Genomic DNA, 16142 nt, shown 5'->3' on the forward strand with positions numbered 1-16142 from the left:
ATTGTAAATATGCAATTTATATATTTAGGTGTTACAACTAGGCATAAATATTATATTAGCCTATGCTTTTTTTTTTTTGACAATGACATTAGTCTATGCTTATTACTACAAAAATATCAGCATACATATATATTTACGCATTTCAGTTTCAAGTTTTACACTACTTCAAGATACTACTAATCACAATTAGAAACAATAGAAAAGAAATTGATCCACCAATTTTTACATGTCCATCTAGAATTTCATCAGTAACAGACAAGATGTCACAAGGTAGAGAGGCCGATACATCTAGGTTTTATCATATAAATCAAAACAATATATTTTATCAGAATAAATAATTTATCAAAAAATATTATTTTATTAAGAAAAATCGAAAAACACTTCCCATATTAATAAATAATAATAATTTTATTATGTAAAATACTTTTTTTTTATGAAAGATTGATTTTTCAAAAACTCCTAAAATCAAGTAACATTTCAAACAAGAAATGACCTTTAATGTTTGGATAATCAAACAAATCAACACACAAGAACTAGAAAGTAAAGGCTTCGATCACCCTTTCAAATGCACCAAAAATCATAAAAAAGAATATTAAGTATGTTTTATTTAATTGAAAAAATCATGAAAAATCCAGATATGTGAAATCGAGCAAGAAAAAAATTCATATAAAAATATTTACTCAATAATAAATAAGCATACTTAGTTTATGTGATACATGAAGCCTTGATAATCAAAATACACAAATCAATTTGATAAGAAAGACCAAAAAATTGATCTAAATTCTATTTTTTGGGATGAAACATAGGTTCTTCGAGCAACAGCTTTTCGGGCCAAAATCAACCCCCGATCTTTTGTTTTCTAAACAAATTGAAAGAGGTATATGGTAGATGATTCGATTAGGATTAAAAACCCTAAAATTTCAGCAAAAACCATTGGCTATTGAAGGTGGTATTGATGAAATGGTGATAATTTCAAAAGGCGTGAAAATTCACCATTTCAGTCTACAAAATCTCTTGATTTTTCAATATTGGATTCAAATTTTCTTGTTTTACAGACAATAAATAGTGTTTTATAACCACAAAGCATGAAAAATACAAAAACAAATGGCAAAATAAAGAATAAAATGAGCTGAAAAATTGACATGTGAATTCCTGCATCAAATACCGGCTTCAATTGAAAGTAATAGGCTATTATGCTAATTGTTCATGAAATCTGTTATATTCATTAACCATTTCGGTTAGTTGAAAAACCGGCCGGTTTGACCAAAACACGGCCGATTCGATCCATAACCGGCCGGTTTTGGGCCTGAAATTTTATGGGGTTATACCCTAAGCTAGGAGATCCCCAAAACTGCTCCTAATGGGACTCGGAACCCTAGCGGTTCCTAGCTAACTAGCCAGTTCCGAATGGCCGATTTTGCTAACAATGGTTTTCATAGAGACAAGAAATACATTTGTACCTAGAAAAGGAGTGAAATGAAAAAGGATCTCTAAAGAGAAAAATATGGCACATATAGAGAGAAGAAAAAAAAAAAAAAAAAGGCTAGTGCAAGATAGACGAGATATCTATGTACAGGAACAAAGATATATATGAGAAACAAATATATAAAGACTTCTTAGAGGAAGAAGAGAGCGTAAGGTAGAAGACAGAGTGTATGTTGAATTAGAGAGAGAGATGGGGGATTCGACAAGAAAGTTATTTTTTTAGGTTGTGGGGAGAAAAATGATTTATGTAGTTTGGGTTCAAAATAAAAAAAATAAATTTTAACTAAAAAATTTCCATCCCATATTTTTGTTTTTTTTATCAAAAGGCAGAAATGAGCAATCTCCCTAGATAAATAAAAAAGGAATCCAGAAGTAGACGACTTCGTTTCATGCTTTGAAAAACTCTCCACTCTTCAAATTTTTCAATTCCATTATTCTTTTCACACGGTAGAATTTGTGGTGCACATGAATTTATCGCCATAATTAAATAGGCCCTTATAGTAGCTAAATGTAGGTTGCTTGGAAGGAATGATCCGCCGTTGTTAGTACAAGGAGGTAGCAAATATTCATTGTCCATCAGATTCCCAATTAGGTGGGTGTAAGAGTGTCTTGACTTTGAATCAAAATTTTAAATTTTTTTTTTGAACTTCGTGACACACCCATAACGATTATATCCAAAGAGCACAAATAAATTTCCTATGGCACCTTTACATCATCTAAGCCATCAAATGTGAATAATGGAAGAGTGTAGATTGTGATTCCATAGCATGGCCAATATTGTAAATAAGACCACTGAATTTTTATACATCGAAGTTAAAATCACCATTGACCGTTAGATTTGAAATGGATTGTTCAGAATTTTGTCATTGTTTAGGCACAACGTTCAAAACAAGATTTCGTGAATTTTGTAACACATTTTCATCTTTTTAATTTGGCATCTAATGATTAATCCTGATTTTGACCTTTTTGTACTAAATTAAATGGTCTTATAGGAAACAATCCCGTAAGTAAATATTAACAACTTGTCGCTGAGAAAATTTTTGGCGGTTTTTCCTGCCTTGGGGAGAAAAAGAGCAGTGAAGAAAAACAACATAGAAGTGAACGATTTATTGTTTTCTTTAGATTAAAAAAAGAGAATGTATCAAACTACACCTAAGATTTATATTCTTAACGTCTTATTCGTATTTTATGATCCAAGTTCAATGATCAAATTTCAAACATCAAAATGGGTTTTGAAATTTATCAAAATATGCTTAGGATAAAATGCTAAATAATTGAAATTTTGATATATTTGGATAAATCTCCATTAAAAAGAAAGATAAGCACATCCACCAAAGTTTAGAAAAATAGATCGGTGACCCGGATCGCCTATCAAGAAAATCAGTTATGTCCGAGTTAATTAAAAGAATTTGGACAACAAAAAATTTGAAAAATTTAAAATATAAAAGGTGAGGTCAGTTATCTGACATAACCAAGCCAACTCTGTTAGAGAACTTACCGGAACCGACTGGTTCATAGAGCGAATGATGGGCCGATTCCCGATATTTTGGGGGAAACAACCTAGCCCCTTTGGCTCCCAATCCGGATTGCTGTTTTTTAAACCCTCATGTCTACGATTTGTAGAGCTGGCAATGGGTCGGGAGCCCGGTCAAAAAAAAAGTAGGACCTTGTGGTCCATTCAACCCAACCAACCTGACCCTCGTTTTTTATTGCTTTTTTGTCCTGTCGTTCTTCATTTGTTTTCAGCCCGGCCTGGCTCTACCGCGCAAGGACCGGGCTAGGATCAGGGCTAGGGCTGGACTAGAGCAGGCCCGGGTGTTGCAAACCTTAACCATTGAAAGTGATTTCCTTAACAAATACCCGCTAATTAACCTGGGATGGCTTGTCGCCTCTTGTGATAAACGGGATTAGTGCAGGAAGATCAGCCTAGTGGACGAGGCTAAGACGCGGCGCATGCACCTGCGCCTGCTCCACGGTGTGGCCGACGGCGAGCCATGGTTCGGTCGCTGGTCCTATCGCTTCGTCCGTGGCTCGTTCAACCTCACCCACCACGCCTACCTCAAGGCTCTCCACGCCCTGCGCTCAACCCCCCTCCAAAACCTAACCCTAGCCCTCGTCCACCTTCCCCTCCTCCTCTCTCGTTACCAGCCCTTCTCTCCCTCTCCCTTGCAAACCCTATCCGACCTCTTCAAACTGCTCCTTGACCTCCACTCTAAGCTGCCTGAAAACAGCTTTTCGTCGTCAGAAAACTGCCTTTCGTCGCCGGAAAATGGATTCCCGGCGCCAGCAACTGCCTGTAGATGGTCGGCGAAGCGCCTGGAAATGGCTACCTGTGTTATTATCGAAGCCCTAAACCAGGCTAAAAATCGATGGGTTTCAAGGCAAGAGGTTAGAGACTCGGCTCGAGCTTATGTAGGGGATACAGGGCTTTTGGATTTTGTTCTCAAAGCACTCGGAAATCAAGTAATCGGAGATCGAGTCATAAGACGAGTCCTGAATCCTGTGACTAAAGTGCTCGAATATAGGCTCGAGGATCTTTGCCGGAATCCGTTTTCAGGGCCGGAAAACTATATTTCAGGGGTGAAGATGGCGCACTCTCAGATTTCGAGGTCCCAGGTGGCCAAGGACCTGGCCTATTTGTACAAGAACGTGCTCAGGGATAACGGCCGGAATTCTGGTTTTCCGGCGACTGGAATCCATCTCCCGGCAATCAAAGAGGCGGTAAGGGCAGTGCTCGACGCCAAACACTTGGTCAAAGATTACGAAGCCGCCACGGACAGGGGCGGATCGAGCCATGAAGGAGCCATGGTTCGGGTTTTGTGCTCTGTTTCACTCGAGAACGGCGACATTTCGGCGGATGGCGAAATTTCGGGAGCAAGAGTTTCGGCCGAGTCAGTTGTGATTCCGGCCGAGTTCGTATCGATTCCAGCGAGGGCGAGTGTTGGGGATTTGAAGAGAGAGTTGGAGAGCGCTTTCGGTGAAATTTATTTTGGATTGAGGGGTATTTTCGTGGCCGAGGTGGTGGGTGCGAGAGCCTCGGACCCAGTGGGTCGGATGGTCAAGTCTGGGCACGAGGTGGTGGCACGGGGGAGGGTGCCTGGTGGCTCGGTGTGGTGCGAGGGGAAGAGAGAGAAGGGAGGGGTGGTGGATTGCTTGTGCGGAGCGAGAGAGGAGGATGGAGAGAGAATGGTGTGTTGTGATGTATGTGAGGTTTGGCAACACGCGAGGTGCTCGAGAGTGGACGGTGATGATGTGATTCCTACCATATTTTTGTGCACCCGATGTGAACAGGACCTTGTTGTGCTCCCTACTTCGCTGTAAACAAGTGGGGTGTATGTTAGAGGGGCCTTTCTCTCTCCACATAACTCTTTGCATTTGTTTCTTTTAGTTGAATTTCTGTGTTTATTGTTTTGAATTATAAATAAAGAGATTGTTTATCTTTTTGTATATAAAGGTCACAATCATCATAAGTTACGAAGTCTAATTTTTTTTTCTTGTGTATTTAATGGCACTCTTATAATCACTTGTTTTGAAATTTAAAGGACAATAACGATTATAACTTTCATGTACAAAAGATAAATAATCTTTTTATAGACAATCTTAATCTCTCTAACTTGTGACCAATAGTGAACCTATCTCACTATTTGGGTTGTGCACTTCTCATTAAAAATTAGCTTAGGAGCACATATACTATGCTTAGATTATTTCTACTCCCTCAACCAGAAGACCCAATTGGGAGGAATTTTTTCAATCTAAAATTTTGGGAAACACTTAAAATCAGAAGATAGTTAATCTAAATTTTTTTTTCGAAATTTGAGTTTTTTAACACTTTGATCTCAACATCTAAAAATTGAATGTCTCTGTTTAGTCTAGAAACATTATTTTTTTCAAGTGCATATAAGGTACAATTCGGAATCTTTTTTATTGAGGTTGATCTATAAGTTGAACAGGTTGCATCCCCAAAATTTGAGATACTAAAATACTCGAGGGTAAACACCATCTTTTAGGCACTATCTTATCTTATGTGCAATAGACCAGTGCAAGACCTGACCAGCAAGAACGGATATTTAGACCAAAGTTTATGTGCAATATGCCCTAAAAAGCCTAGCAGCTGGTTACCATACATATCACAATGACCAATCAGTAACAGGGAATCTGAAATTTAGACCAAACTTTGGGATATACATTCCCAAATCCTTTATATTCCTCTCCACCAAATTCAGGGAAGTTTGGATAAGATTGGATGTGTCTGGAGGTCCATCGTTCGTCGAGAGGGGCTTATGCTACCTGTCCTTGTGAAAACCCATCCGATGATATGAGAATATGATGAAACTCTGGAGCTGTTCATAGCAAGGCACTATATTTCATACGATTCGGACTTCATTTGATACATCTCCGAACCCACCTGAAGCCAGGGCTTGACCATCGGTCCCTTCATGATGTTTGGGATTGATTTGAAACGTCTTAGATATCCTATGTGAGGCATGGGGAGACTCTTCTTGAAGTTTCAGCTTATTTGGAGATAATTTGACCCTTCATTCACACACTAAGGAAGCCAAGGCTTATATCCACTTGCTGCCAGGAACATTTTTATCAAGCAATATGATCCTTGACCACTAAAATTGGGATTTTATAAATCTATAAGGAATTGTTTTCAAAGACTTGAATGGGTTCCTGAATCGAGATCCCATCGTCTAAGGGAAGGTGGTGGCCCAAAGATCTCTCATGAAAAAGCAGTTGGAAGTGCAACATGAGCTTCAAAACTATTCAACAGCCTCACCACCAGTCTAAGATGTCTCCCAATATATATGGCGTTTTCTCACCAAATTTCCTATATATATATATATATGTAGAGTTTTCTCACCAAATTTTGTGGATGTGTTCCTGATAAACTCCTCTACAAGAATATCAAAATTTCAAGGTTTATAATCCTTTACGATGAAATCGGTTGGGCCCACAAAACGTTGATTTATTGACAAAGTCAAAAGCATAAATGGTTCAACTTCAGCTAATCATCTCACTAGTTAATAATCTATTTGGAGTGAAATTTGGAAATTGTTTCATCTTTAAGTCTTTCTTTTTTTGAGAAATATTTAACCAATCATATCATCATAAACTCAAACATCAAAATACTTGAGCCAAAAAGCCCAGAAACCAGTTATTACAATCGTAATATCAAAACAAAAAAAAGTTCAAAAACAAAAGCAATCACAAAATAACAACAATTAAACTCACCAAAGCAATGCCTTCTTAGCAAGTCGATCGGCTTTATATTTGATTCACGAGAAGCATGACCAAACCTCACTGTCAGATCTTCACATTCCACATTTACTTCTCTTACTAAACTATGTAAAAGCCAAGGGAAATCAACTTCTCTCGTTATCCACTCAATTACATTAAGTGAATCCCTTTCTACCATAACTGGTTTGTTAAATTGCTTACTTAATTTAACACCTTGAAGCAATGATCTCAACTCCGCCTCATTTGCCGTGATATTCCCAGCTGGACCCGAGTACTTTAACAATATATTTCCTAGGCAGTCACGAATGATACCACCCACCTCTGCCAGGCCTGGATTAGCCACTGAACTTTCATCGAAGTTCAATTTGAGTCTATCGGCTTGTAAAATCTCATGTCAAAAGGATTCACCATCACAAAGCTGCATCATCTGAAAGCAAGTGCACTCATTTGCACACAAGTGTGACCGCCACTGGCCAAGGAAAAGAAATAAATCCGAGTTGGAAGTTGCTACATCTCGAGTTGGTTTCAGTTCAAATCTGAACCTAGCTTATACTTGAGTCAATTTCGTTTCAAATTTGAACTAATGTTTATGCTAAGATTGTTTAGAGTTTAAATTTAAGTGGGGTTTATCCTTTCAAGATCTTTCTAGAGAGAAGTAGTTTGTGTTAAGAATAGAAAATCCTAGATTGGGAACTTTGACAGAGAAAGAGAAGAAGAAGAAAAACGCACTTCATACACTATAATCTACATTTACAATGACATATATATATATATATATATATATATATTACAAAAAAGAATTGAAGGACTATATTACCCATTGGGTAAGGACTATATTATGCTACTATCTCTCTTAACACCCCCTTCAAGCGGAACATGCATTTGGTGCATTGAGAGCTTCTTTATTGACTCAAGTTGTTTGGCTCTATTCAATGCTTTGGTGAACGTGTAATATGATGTGATGAAGGAACAAATACTATAGAAATAGCATATGATAAGAGATTTCTCTGATGAAGTGATAATCGGCCTCTATATGTTTAGTGTGAGCATGAAATACAGGGTTTGTAGCTAGTCGCATTGCACTTTGATTATCACAAGCTAGAGTGGTGGACTTAGTCATTGAAGCCCCAATTTCTTGAAGTAGCATACGTAACCAAGTAATTTCTGCTGCTACAATACTCATAGCTCTATATTTCGACTATGTGCTTGTGTATATGGACATAGGTATTGATGATGAATGCCATGTTGACTCAAATATTCTCTCAAAGTGTGAGAGGTAAATTCAACACCATTATCAGATCTAAGAGTTTTGAGTTTGCAAGCAAATTGGCGTTCAACTTAGGTATGAAACTTAACAAAGCAATCGAAAACATTAGACTTTTGTTTCAAGAAAAATACCCACGTATATCGAGTATAATCATCCACAAGAATTATATAAAACCGAGAGCTTGGTAATGATGTAACTGGTGCTGGACCCCACACTAACAATGTAAATTAGATCAAGTGGAGCAGTAGTTTTTCTATCAGTGGAGTTAAATACAACTTTAGAATGTTAAGATGAACACAATGAATTGGAAGGTAAATCATCAACAAAATTTAGGAGAGTTAATTATCTTCCAAGATGACAAACAACAAATAAATTCGGATGACCTAAGCGCTCATGCCACAAAAACGACATTCCTCTTTTAGCTTTTGAGATGGACATAATAGGACCATACAATTGATCATTTTAGAGTACATAAAGACCTTGCCTCAGCAATCACCTTCCTGCTTTGTAGATCCTTCACAACACAACCATGAGGAGTAAACTCAAAGCCACACTGAAAATCATTAGTAAATTGGGATACATCTATACGTTGTTTCTTTAATTTGGGTACAAGTAAGACATTTGGAATGGTTAAAGAGCCAAAGGAAGTGGAAATAAAGACAACTCCAATATGAGTTATGGGTAAGGCAGTACTGCCTCATGTGAATACCATACAAGAACCGTGATAAAGAATCGTACCTCAAAGTTGTGAGTTGTCATCTGTCATGTGAGCAGTTGCACCAGTGTCCATAATCCAAGAGCGATTGGTTGGTGAGGTGACTGCCAGGTTGCTGAAGTTGTAAGCTAATGCATTGTGAGAAGATGAGTTACCCTTGATATCCCAACAGTTTTTTGCAATATGCCCATGTCGTCCATAAAACTTGCAAGTCCCATGAGACTGTGTGCCCACTCTTGGTTGTTGGGGTCGGTGATAAGTTGGATTGGTTTCGAGAATACTTTGTTGATTTTGGTTACGACCTCTACCTCCATAACATCCACGCCTTCGACTATAGCCACCTCTTTGCCATGATGGTGTACTAAGAAGTGCTTGAGGGTTATTCTCAACACTTGATGAAAATACAAATTGAGCTTCATATGTGAGAAGAGAAGATTGAAGCTCATAAAATAAAGGAAATTGAGGTTTGGTTAATAATGAGGTCTCAAAAGACTTAAACTTTGGACTTAGACATTTGAGTGTATAACGAACCATATCTTGATCACTTACTGGACTACTAATAACTGCAAGATGGTCACGTATAATTTTGAACTTGTTCAAGTATTCAGTCACGGATTTAGAGTCTCTCTGTAAATTAATCAATTCAATATTGAGTTGGAGGACATTAGCAAATGTTTCCTTGTGGTATGTGTTATAAATGATCTCTTACACTTCTTGAGATGTCTTTATGTGCATCACTTCAATGAGCAAGTCATCAGATAGGGTAGAAAGTAACCAGCTCATCAATGTTTTATATTTCATTCACCATTCTAGAAACTTAGAATTAATTTTTTTTCTTAGAGGAGACCTCTGACACATCCATATTGATGCTTTGATTTGCTTTTGGTTTCTCAAAGACACATTCATTTAGTGGTCCACTAGACCCATCAAGGTGGCCTTTAAGATTAGGGTGCGGTTTGTATAAAGCTTAGTGTAACAATCCTAAACTTTTGAAAAAAAAAAAAAAAAAAAAGAGGAAAAGAAGAAAATAAACTTTGAATACATAATGATTCGTTTGAACATGATGGTCCTTAGGGACCATCTCTACTTTTCAAAACTTTTACTTTGGTTTAACTTTTGCTTTGCCTCCTTTTGCCTCCTGCTGCTTGCAGCTGGCAACGTCCTTTAGCGAACGTGGTTTTCGTACGATAAAAGTTTGCTTTAACGCGACACCTCAGGTATGAGGTAGAGCGTAATAAAACAATATAATAATACGTTATAAGAATTTAAATAGGGGATGTGAGCACTCCCACCCTAAAACAAAATTTAGAGATCTCTCTCTCTGGTCGAAACACAATGAACTTATCTCTCGAACCGAATTTTTTTATCGGAAGCTCCCTCTCAAATAATTGTGGGTAAGTGACATCATCTTCCTGAAAAATAGTCTGTTTTTAATAAATAGTGATATTTCCGTCCAGGATCTTTATTTTATAAGTTTTGTGTGTAAGTGACATCGTCTTTCTGAAAAATAGTCTATTTTTAATAAATAGTGATATTTCCGTCTAGAATCTTTATTTTATCATTTTTATGTGTAAGTGACCTCATTGTCTCGAAAAATAATCCATTCTTTTTAAAAATAAAATGAAATAATTATTTCTGCTTATTAGCATGAATTTTAGGCGCGATAAATTTTATGCGCACGTGACCTCATTATCTTGAAAAATAATCTTTTTAATAAAAATTGTGATATTTTATCTATGTTAGAAATTTTGAATGCTGTAAATTAAAAAAATAAATTTATTTATTTTTCTTGTCTATTGTTAGAAATAAATGTGATATTTCTGCTTTTAGTAAAATTGTGATATTTCTTTCTACTGTTTTGAATATTTAGACATTGTAAAATTCATATGCAAATGACTGCCTTATTATTTAAAAATTGACATTTTTGCAATTGATTATAGTATTGTTGTGAAATGTTTATTTGTGAATTGATATTCCATAAATTGTGATAATTCCGTATTCTTGAATTTTTATAAGAGTTTTTCTATACATATTAAATTGGCAATTATGCTAGAATGCCTTTACAAACTGCTACCTTTCTAAATTTGAGCCCAAAATATTTGATTGGTTATTTTTGAAATGTTATAGAGAGTGACTGTTATTAATGGTTTATGTGAAATTCATATTAATGATTTCAGTGATATGTTGAGTACATGATATTGCTGCTTTCGAATGTTTAAAGAGATTTAGAAATAATTTAAGTATGCAAGTGGACTCATCCGGTTCGCCGGTGAGGTATAAGTGGACCTATCTGGGACGCCGGTAGGGATTAAGTGGACTCCGGTACGCCGGTAAGGTATAAGTGGACCTGCAGGGATTAAGTGGACTTATCTGGGACGTCGATAGGGATTAAGTGGACCCATCAGGACGCTGATGGGGTATATAGGTGACTTACTTGGGACGCCAGTAGGGTATTTTGTGAAATCCTTTGAATTTTGTCTGTCGTTAAAAGTGTTATAAGCATTTCAATTACTCGGATTATACTTAAATTATGCATTTATTGAAAGTGAAATTGTTGAGGCATTTCTGTTAATAGATCTCATTTTGGAAAATATTGATATCTTTCAACCATGATTATTTTTAGGATTATGATGATCACTTACTGTAGCCAAATTCATCAAACTATGGTAAACATTTTTCAGGATAATTGCGGCTTCATTTTGTGTCCTCGTCAAGATCAACTTTGGAAGATATTGTAGTTGTGTCTAAGCTTTTTTTTTGTTACTTTGTAAGAATTCGTCAGTGTAAATTTGTCCTATCAAGAGATGTATATATGATTTGACGGTCACATCTCAGGAATATCAATATTGTAAATTCTTGGGGTGTGACACCTAGGCTCTAAACAATCAAATTAGAGCCTACCTTCAAATAGTGTTCATAAATGTGGTTTTAATATTGAAAATCTTTGTAAGAGCCTTAAAATATATTTTTATATTTATTTATAAAGTTTGAAGCTTCAAAAATAGTATAGATCGACAGATCTATGAAAACTTGAAAATCTTAAAGATCAATGCTCAAAAAATGTGTTACAAAATACACTATTTCCAAAACTTGAAATCTATTTTTTTCTCATGTCCATGCATCTTGATGTCAAGATGGTTGATTTGAAAGATGTATAGGGTTAACTGGCTCTGATACCATGTTAAGAATTGAAAACCCTAGATTGGGAACTTTAACCGAGAAAGAGAAGAAGAAGAAAAACCCATTTCATACGAATCACTGCATTCTACATTTACAATGAAAATAATATATATATATATATATATATATATATATATATATATATATATATATATATATATATATATATATATATATATATATATATATATATATATATATATATATATATATATATATATATATATATAGATATATATTTATATGGTCCTTACCCAAAGGGTAATATATATATATATATATATATATATATATATATATATATATATATATATATATATATATATATATATGGTACCAAAAAGAATTAAAGGATTATATTACCCTTTGGGTAAGGACCATACTACAATACTCTCTCTCTCAACAGTTTGAACCAGCGTTTTAAAAATCGCCGAGTCGAACCGGACTCGCCCGGTTCGACTCGGAATTCACGAAAAAGGGACCGGATCGGTTCAAAAACCGGGAATCGTCCGGTTCTAGAGAGTACCGGACGATTCCGCACAGTGACTCGCCGATTCACTGTGCGGAATCGGCGAGTCTGTGAAGAACACGGGTTGCACAGTGTTCTTCACGGATTTTTTTCAAATTTGTCATTTTTTGATCATTTTTTTTGTTTTTTTCGGCACGTGATCTGTTTTGCAGGCTGTAAACAGCTTTATTAAGCTTTTTCAACGATTTAATGGTGGAAAAATTGGTTGTTTTTGGATCAAGAAAAATTCGGGGTTTAGGGTTTCCGCCATTTCTGAAATTTCATGCCAAATAGGGCATGAATCTTTCAAAATTTGTAGGCATATTGATCTTAAAGCTGTAAATCAAAAGATTTTGTTACTAATTTGTGATAATCGTTGAGAAAAACAGACTTTTTTGGAGATTGAAAGCTTCGGTTCACAAAAACAGGTAAGAACTTTGGGTTTTTTTATTTTTCCGCCATTTGATTTATTTCATGGCATATTTTGAACAAAATGAGTTCAATAATTAGGGTTTTTAATCTTTATTGTGTCTAGTATGCTTTAAAATTTTCAATTTTACGTAATCTGGTCAATTACAACAAGAAATTTGATATGAACAGTGAGATGTCTGCGGAACCAAATTCCGCTGTTTTTTTTTTTTTTTTCCGCCTTTTGATTTTGTTTTCATGATATATTAGAAATAATGTGTTAAAAATTTAGGTTTTTGATTCCTTATATTGTTGTTTATCAGAAAATATAGTCAATTGGATGTAATTTATTCACTTGGAGGTGAATTTTTGAGTTAAAATCGCTTATGTAAAACGACTCTGTGAAGAACAAATTTTTTTTTTTTTTTTGTTTGTAGCCCATGATAGAATTTTTTGTAATCTATGATCGAATTTTTTGTAATCCATGATCAAAATGTTTGTTTTTTTTCTTGTAATCCATGATCGAATTTTATTTTTTATTTTTTATTTTTGTAACCCATGATAGAATTTTTTGTAATCCATGATCGAATGTTTTGTAATCCATGATCGAAATGTTTGTTTTTTTTGTAATCCATGATCGAATTTTTTGTTTTTTGTTTTTTATGTAACCCATGATAGAGTTTTTTGTAATCTATGATTGAATTTTTTGTTATCCATGATGTAATTGTTTTTTTCTTTTTTAGTAATCGACGATCGAATTTTTTGTTTTTTTTTGTTTTTTTTTTTTGTAATGCATGATCGAATTTTATGTAATCCATGAACGAATTTTTTGTAATCCATGATAGAATTTTCTGTAATCCATGATCGACTTTTTTGTAATCCATGATCGAATTTTATGTAATCCATGATCGCATTTTTTGTAATCCATGATAGAATTTTCTGTAATCCATGATCGACTTTTTTGTAATCAATGATCAAAATGTTTGTTTTTTTTACTTGTAATCCATGATCGAATTTTTTGTGTTTTTTTTTTTTTTGTAACCCATGATTGAATTTTTTGTAATCCATGATGGAATTGTTTTTTTTGTTCTTGTAATCCACGATCGAATTTTTTCTTTTTTTATGTTTTTTTTTTTTTTTGTAATCCATGATCGAATTTTATGTAATCCATGATCGAATTTTTGGTAATCCATGATCGAATTTTTAGAAAATTTATGAATTTTTTTTTTTAATCCATGATCGAACTTTTTGAAAATTTGTTAATTTTTTTTTTTTAATCCATGATCGAATTTTTTGAAAATTTGCTGTACTTTTTTTTTTTTATTTCTTTTTATCCATGATCGAATTTTTTGAAAAATGATGATTTTTCGAAAAGATGTGAAAATCGTGATAAAGTTTTGATTATCATGATGTATTAAACATTTAAACCTAATTTTTAATTTTTATTGTTTGAGTTTGCTGTAATTTTTTTTTTTTTTTTTTCATGATCGAATTTTTTGAAAATTGATGATTTTCCGAAAAGATGTGAAAATCGTGACAAGGTTTTAATTATCATGAGGTATTAAACCATATTTTAAATTTTTATTGTTAAAGTTTTTGTTGAAAAAATTGTATGTTGATGGATTATTTATGCAAAAAAATGCATGTTATTATATTTTCAATACAAAACTGTATTTTTTTTATCTGTTGTTCATGGATTTTTAAGTTGGAATGACTGATGTTAGCCGGCTCTTTGAAGAATTGTTTTTATTATTAATTTTTTAATGCAAAAAATGTATGTTCTTGATAATTGAGTTGTAGCCATGTTTGGAGCTTGCATTTTGTATTATTCTAAATGTTTGTAATTGATATGTACGAAATATTATTGTCAAAAAAGGTATTTTGCAATAACAAATAACAACGAATATGACTACATGAACTACCGCAACATATTATCACTACATATGGTGATTATTTTTCTTTTTGAACTGTCAGGTTAATTTAAACTTTTTACATCTTAAAACAGTTGAATCATGTCAAGATCTACAGAAGACCCTGCATGGCAACATGGGGTCAGACTTGATCCCAACAAGAAAGACAAAATTATTTGTAATTACTGTCAAAGAGTGATAAGTAGTGGGGTACATAGGTTCAAGCAACACTTGGCAGGGGTTAAGGGAGAAGTTTCTGCATGCACTAGTGTCCCTAGTAATGTAAAAAAACAGATGGTGGCAATTCTTAATGCTAGCAAAGGTAAAAAAATTGCCAAACATAGGATGATTGAGGAGATAGCTAGTTTATATACACCATCAAGCAGGAATGATACAGAAGAGCAATATAATTATGACCTAAAAGAGCAATATAATAATGAGCTGGACATGGCCACAAGATTGAGTTTACATGAACAATATCAGAGGGAATGTGGGTTTAGAATGCCTGGTGGGTCTAGCTCAGACATGCATGGTGGGCCTAGCTCCGATATGCATGGTGGGCCTAGTTCAGATATGCATGGCGGGTCCAGCTCGAGCATGTATGGCGGGCCCAGCTCAAATATGTATGGAGAGGTTGGTGGCAATATGTATCAAGAAGAATCAGTTGTTGAAGAAATTGTTTCTAAGTTACCTAGGAGTGCCAGTATTGCAGGTCATGGTCGTAAAGACCCATTTCTCTCAAAGCCTAAGTCACAACAGATGACCTTAAAAGGCATGGTTAAAGGTACAAGAAACATGTTAGGGAGATATGTTGGTAAATGGTTCTACGATAAAGGGATTCCCTTTGATGCAGCCAATAGCCCATTTTTTCCACCTATGGTTAGAGCAATCCAGAGAGCCGGGCCCGGGGTAAAACCCCCGACGGCATATGAGCTCAGTGGGCCAATATTAGACGAAGAGGTAGAGGAAGTTAAAAAGTGGATTGAAGAATATAAACAGAGTTGGCCAAGGACAGGAATTACTCTCATGAGTGATGGTTGGTTGAATAAAGTTAGCAAAAAGGAGTTTTTAAACTTCTTGGCCTATTCCCCAAAAGGTACAGCTTTTTTGTCTAGCAAGGACGTATCAGGGACGAAGAAGGATGCAAACTTCTACGTACGACTATATGATCAGATAGTGGAGGAGGTGGGGGATAAGCATGTAGTCTAGTTTTTTACGGACAATGCGCGTGCATGTGTTTCTGCGGGCAGCAAGTTGATGGATAAGAGGAAGCATCTAGTATGGACCCCGTGTGCTGCACACAGCATCGATCTTATGTTAGAGGAAATCGGTGAGATCAAAATTGTGAAGGAGACTCTAGATGAAGCAAGGTTGGTGTCGAGATTTATATACAACCACTCGAAAATATTATTTCTGTTTAGAGAACAC

At 35.1% G+C, this 16142-nt stretch overlaps 1 protein-coding gene across 1 annotated transcript; it reads left to right on the forward strand.

Annotated features, from left to right (window-relative positions):
• Positions 1-1792: 1792 nt before the first annotated feature.
• MS1 (RING/FYVE/PHD zinc finger superfamily protein) lies at positions 1793-4932 on the forward strand. Its single transcript, XM_020670353.2, has one exon. The coding sequence runs from the start codon at positions 3439-3441 to the stop codon at positions 4804-4806; it is 1368 nt and encodes a 455-aa protein (XP_020526012.2). The 5' UTR covers positions 1793-3438; the 3' UTR covers positions 4807-4932.
• The last annotated feature ends 11210 nt before the right edge of the window (positions 4933-16142 follow it).

The sequence above is a fragment of the Amborella trichopoda genome, chromosome 4 (assembly GCF_054954075.1).
Source record: "Amborella trichopoda isolate Santa Cruz 75 chromosome 4, AtrichopodaSantaCruz75HAP2 v2.0, whole genome shotgun sequence".
Taxonomy (NCBI): domain Eukaryota; kingdom Viridiplantae; phylum Streptophyta; class Magnoliopsida; order Amborellales; family Amborellaceae; genus Amborella; species Amborella trichopoda.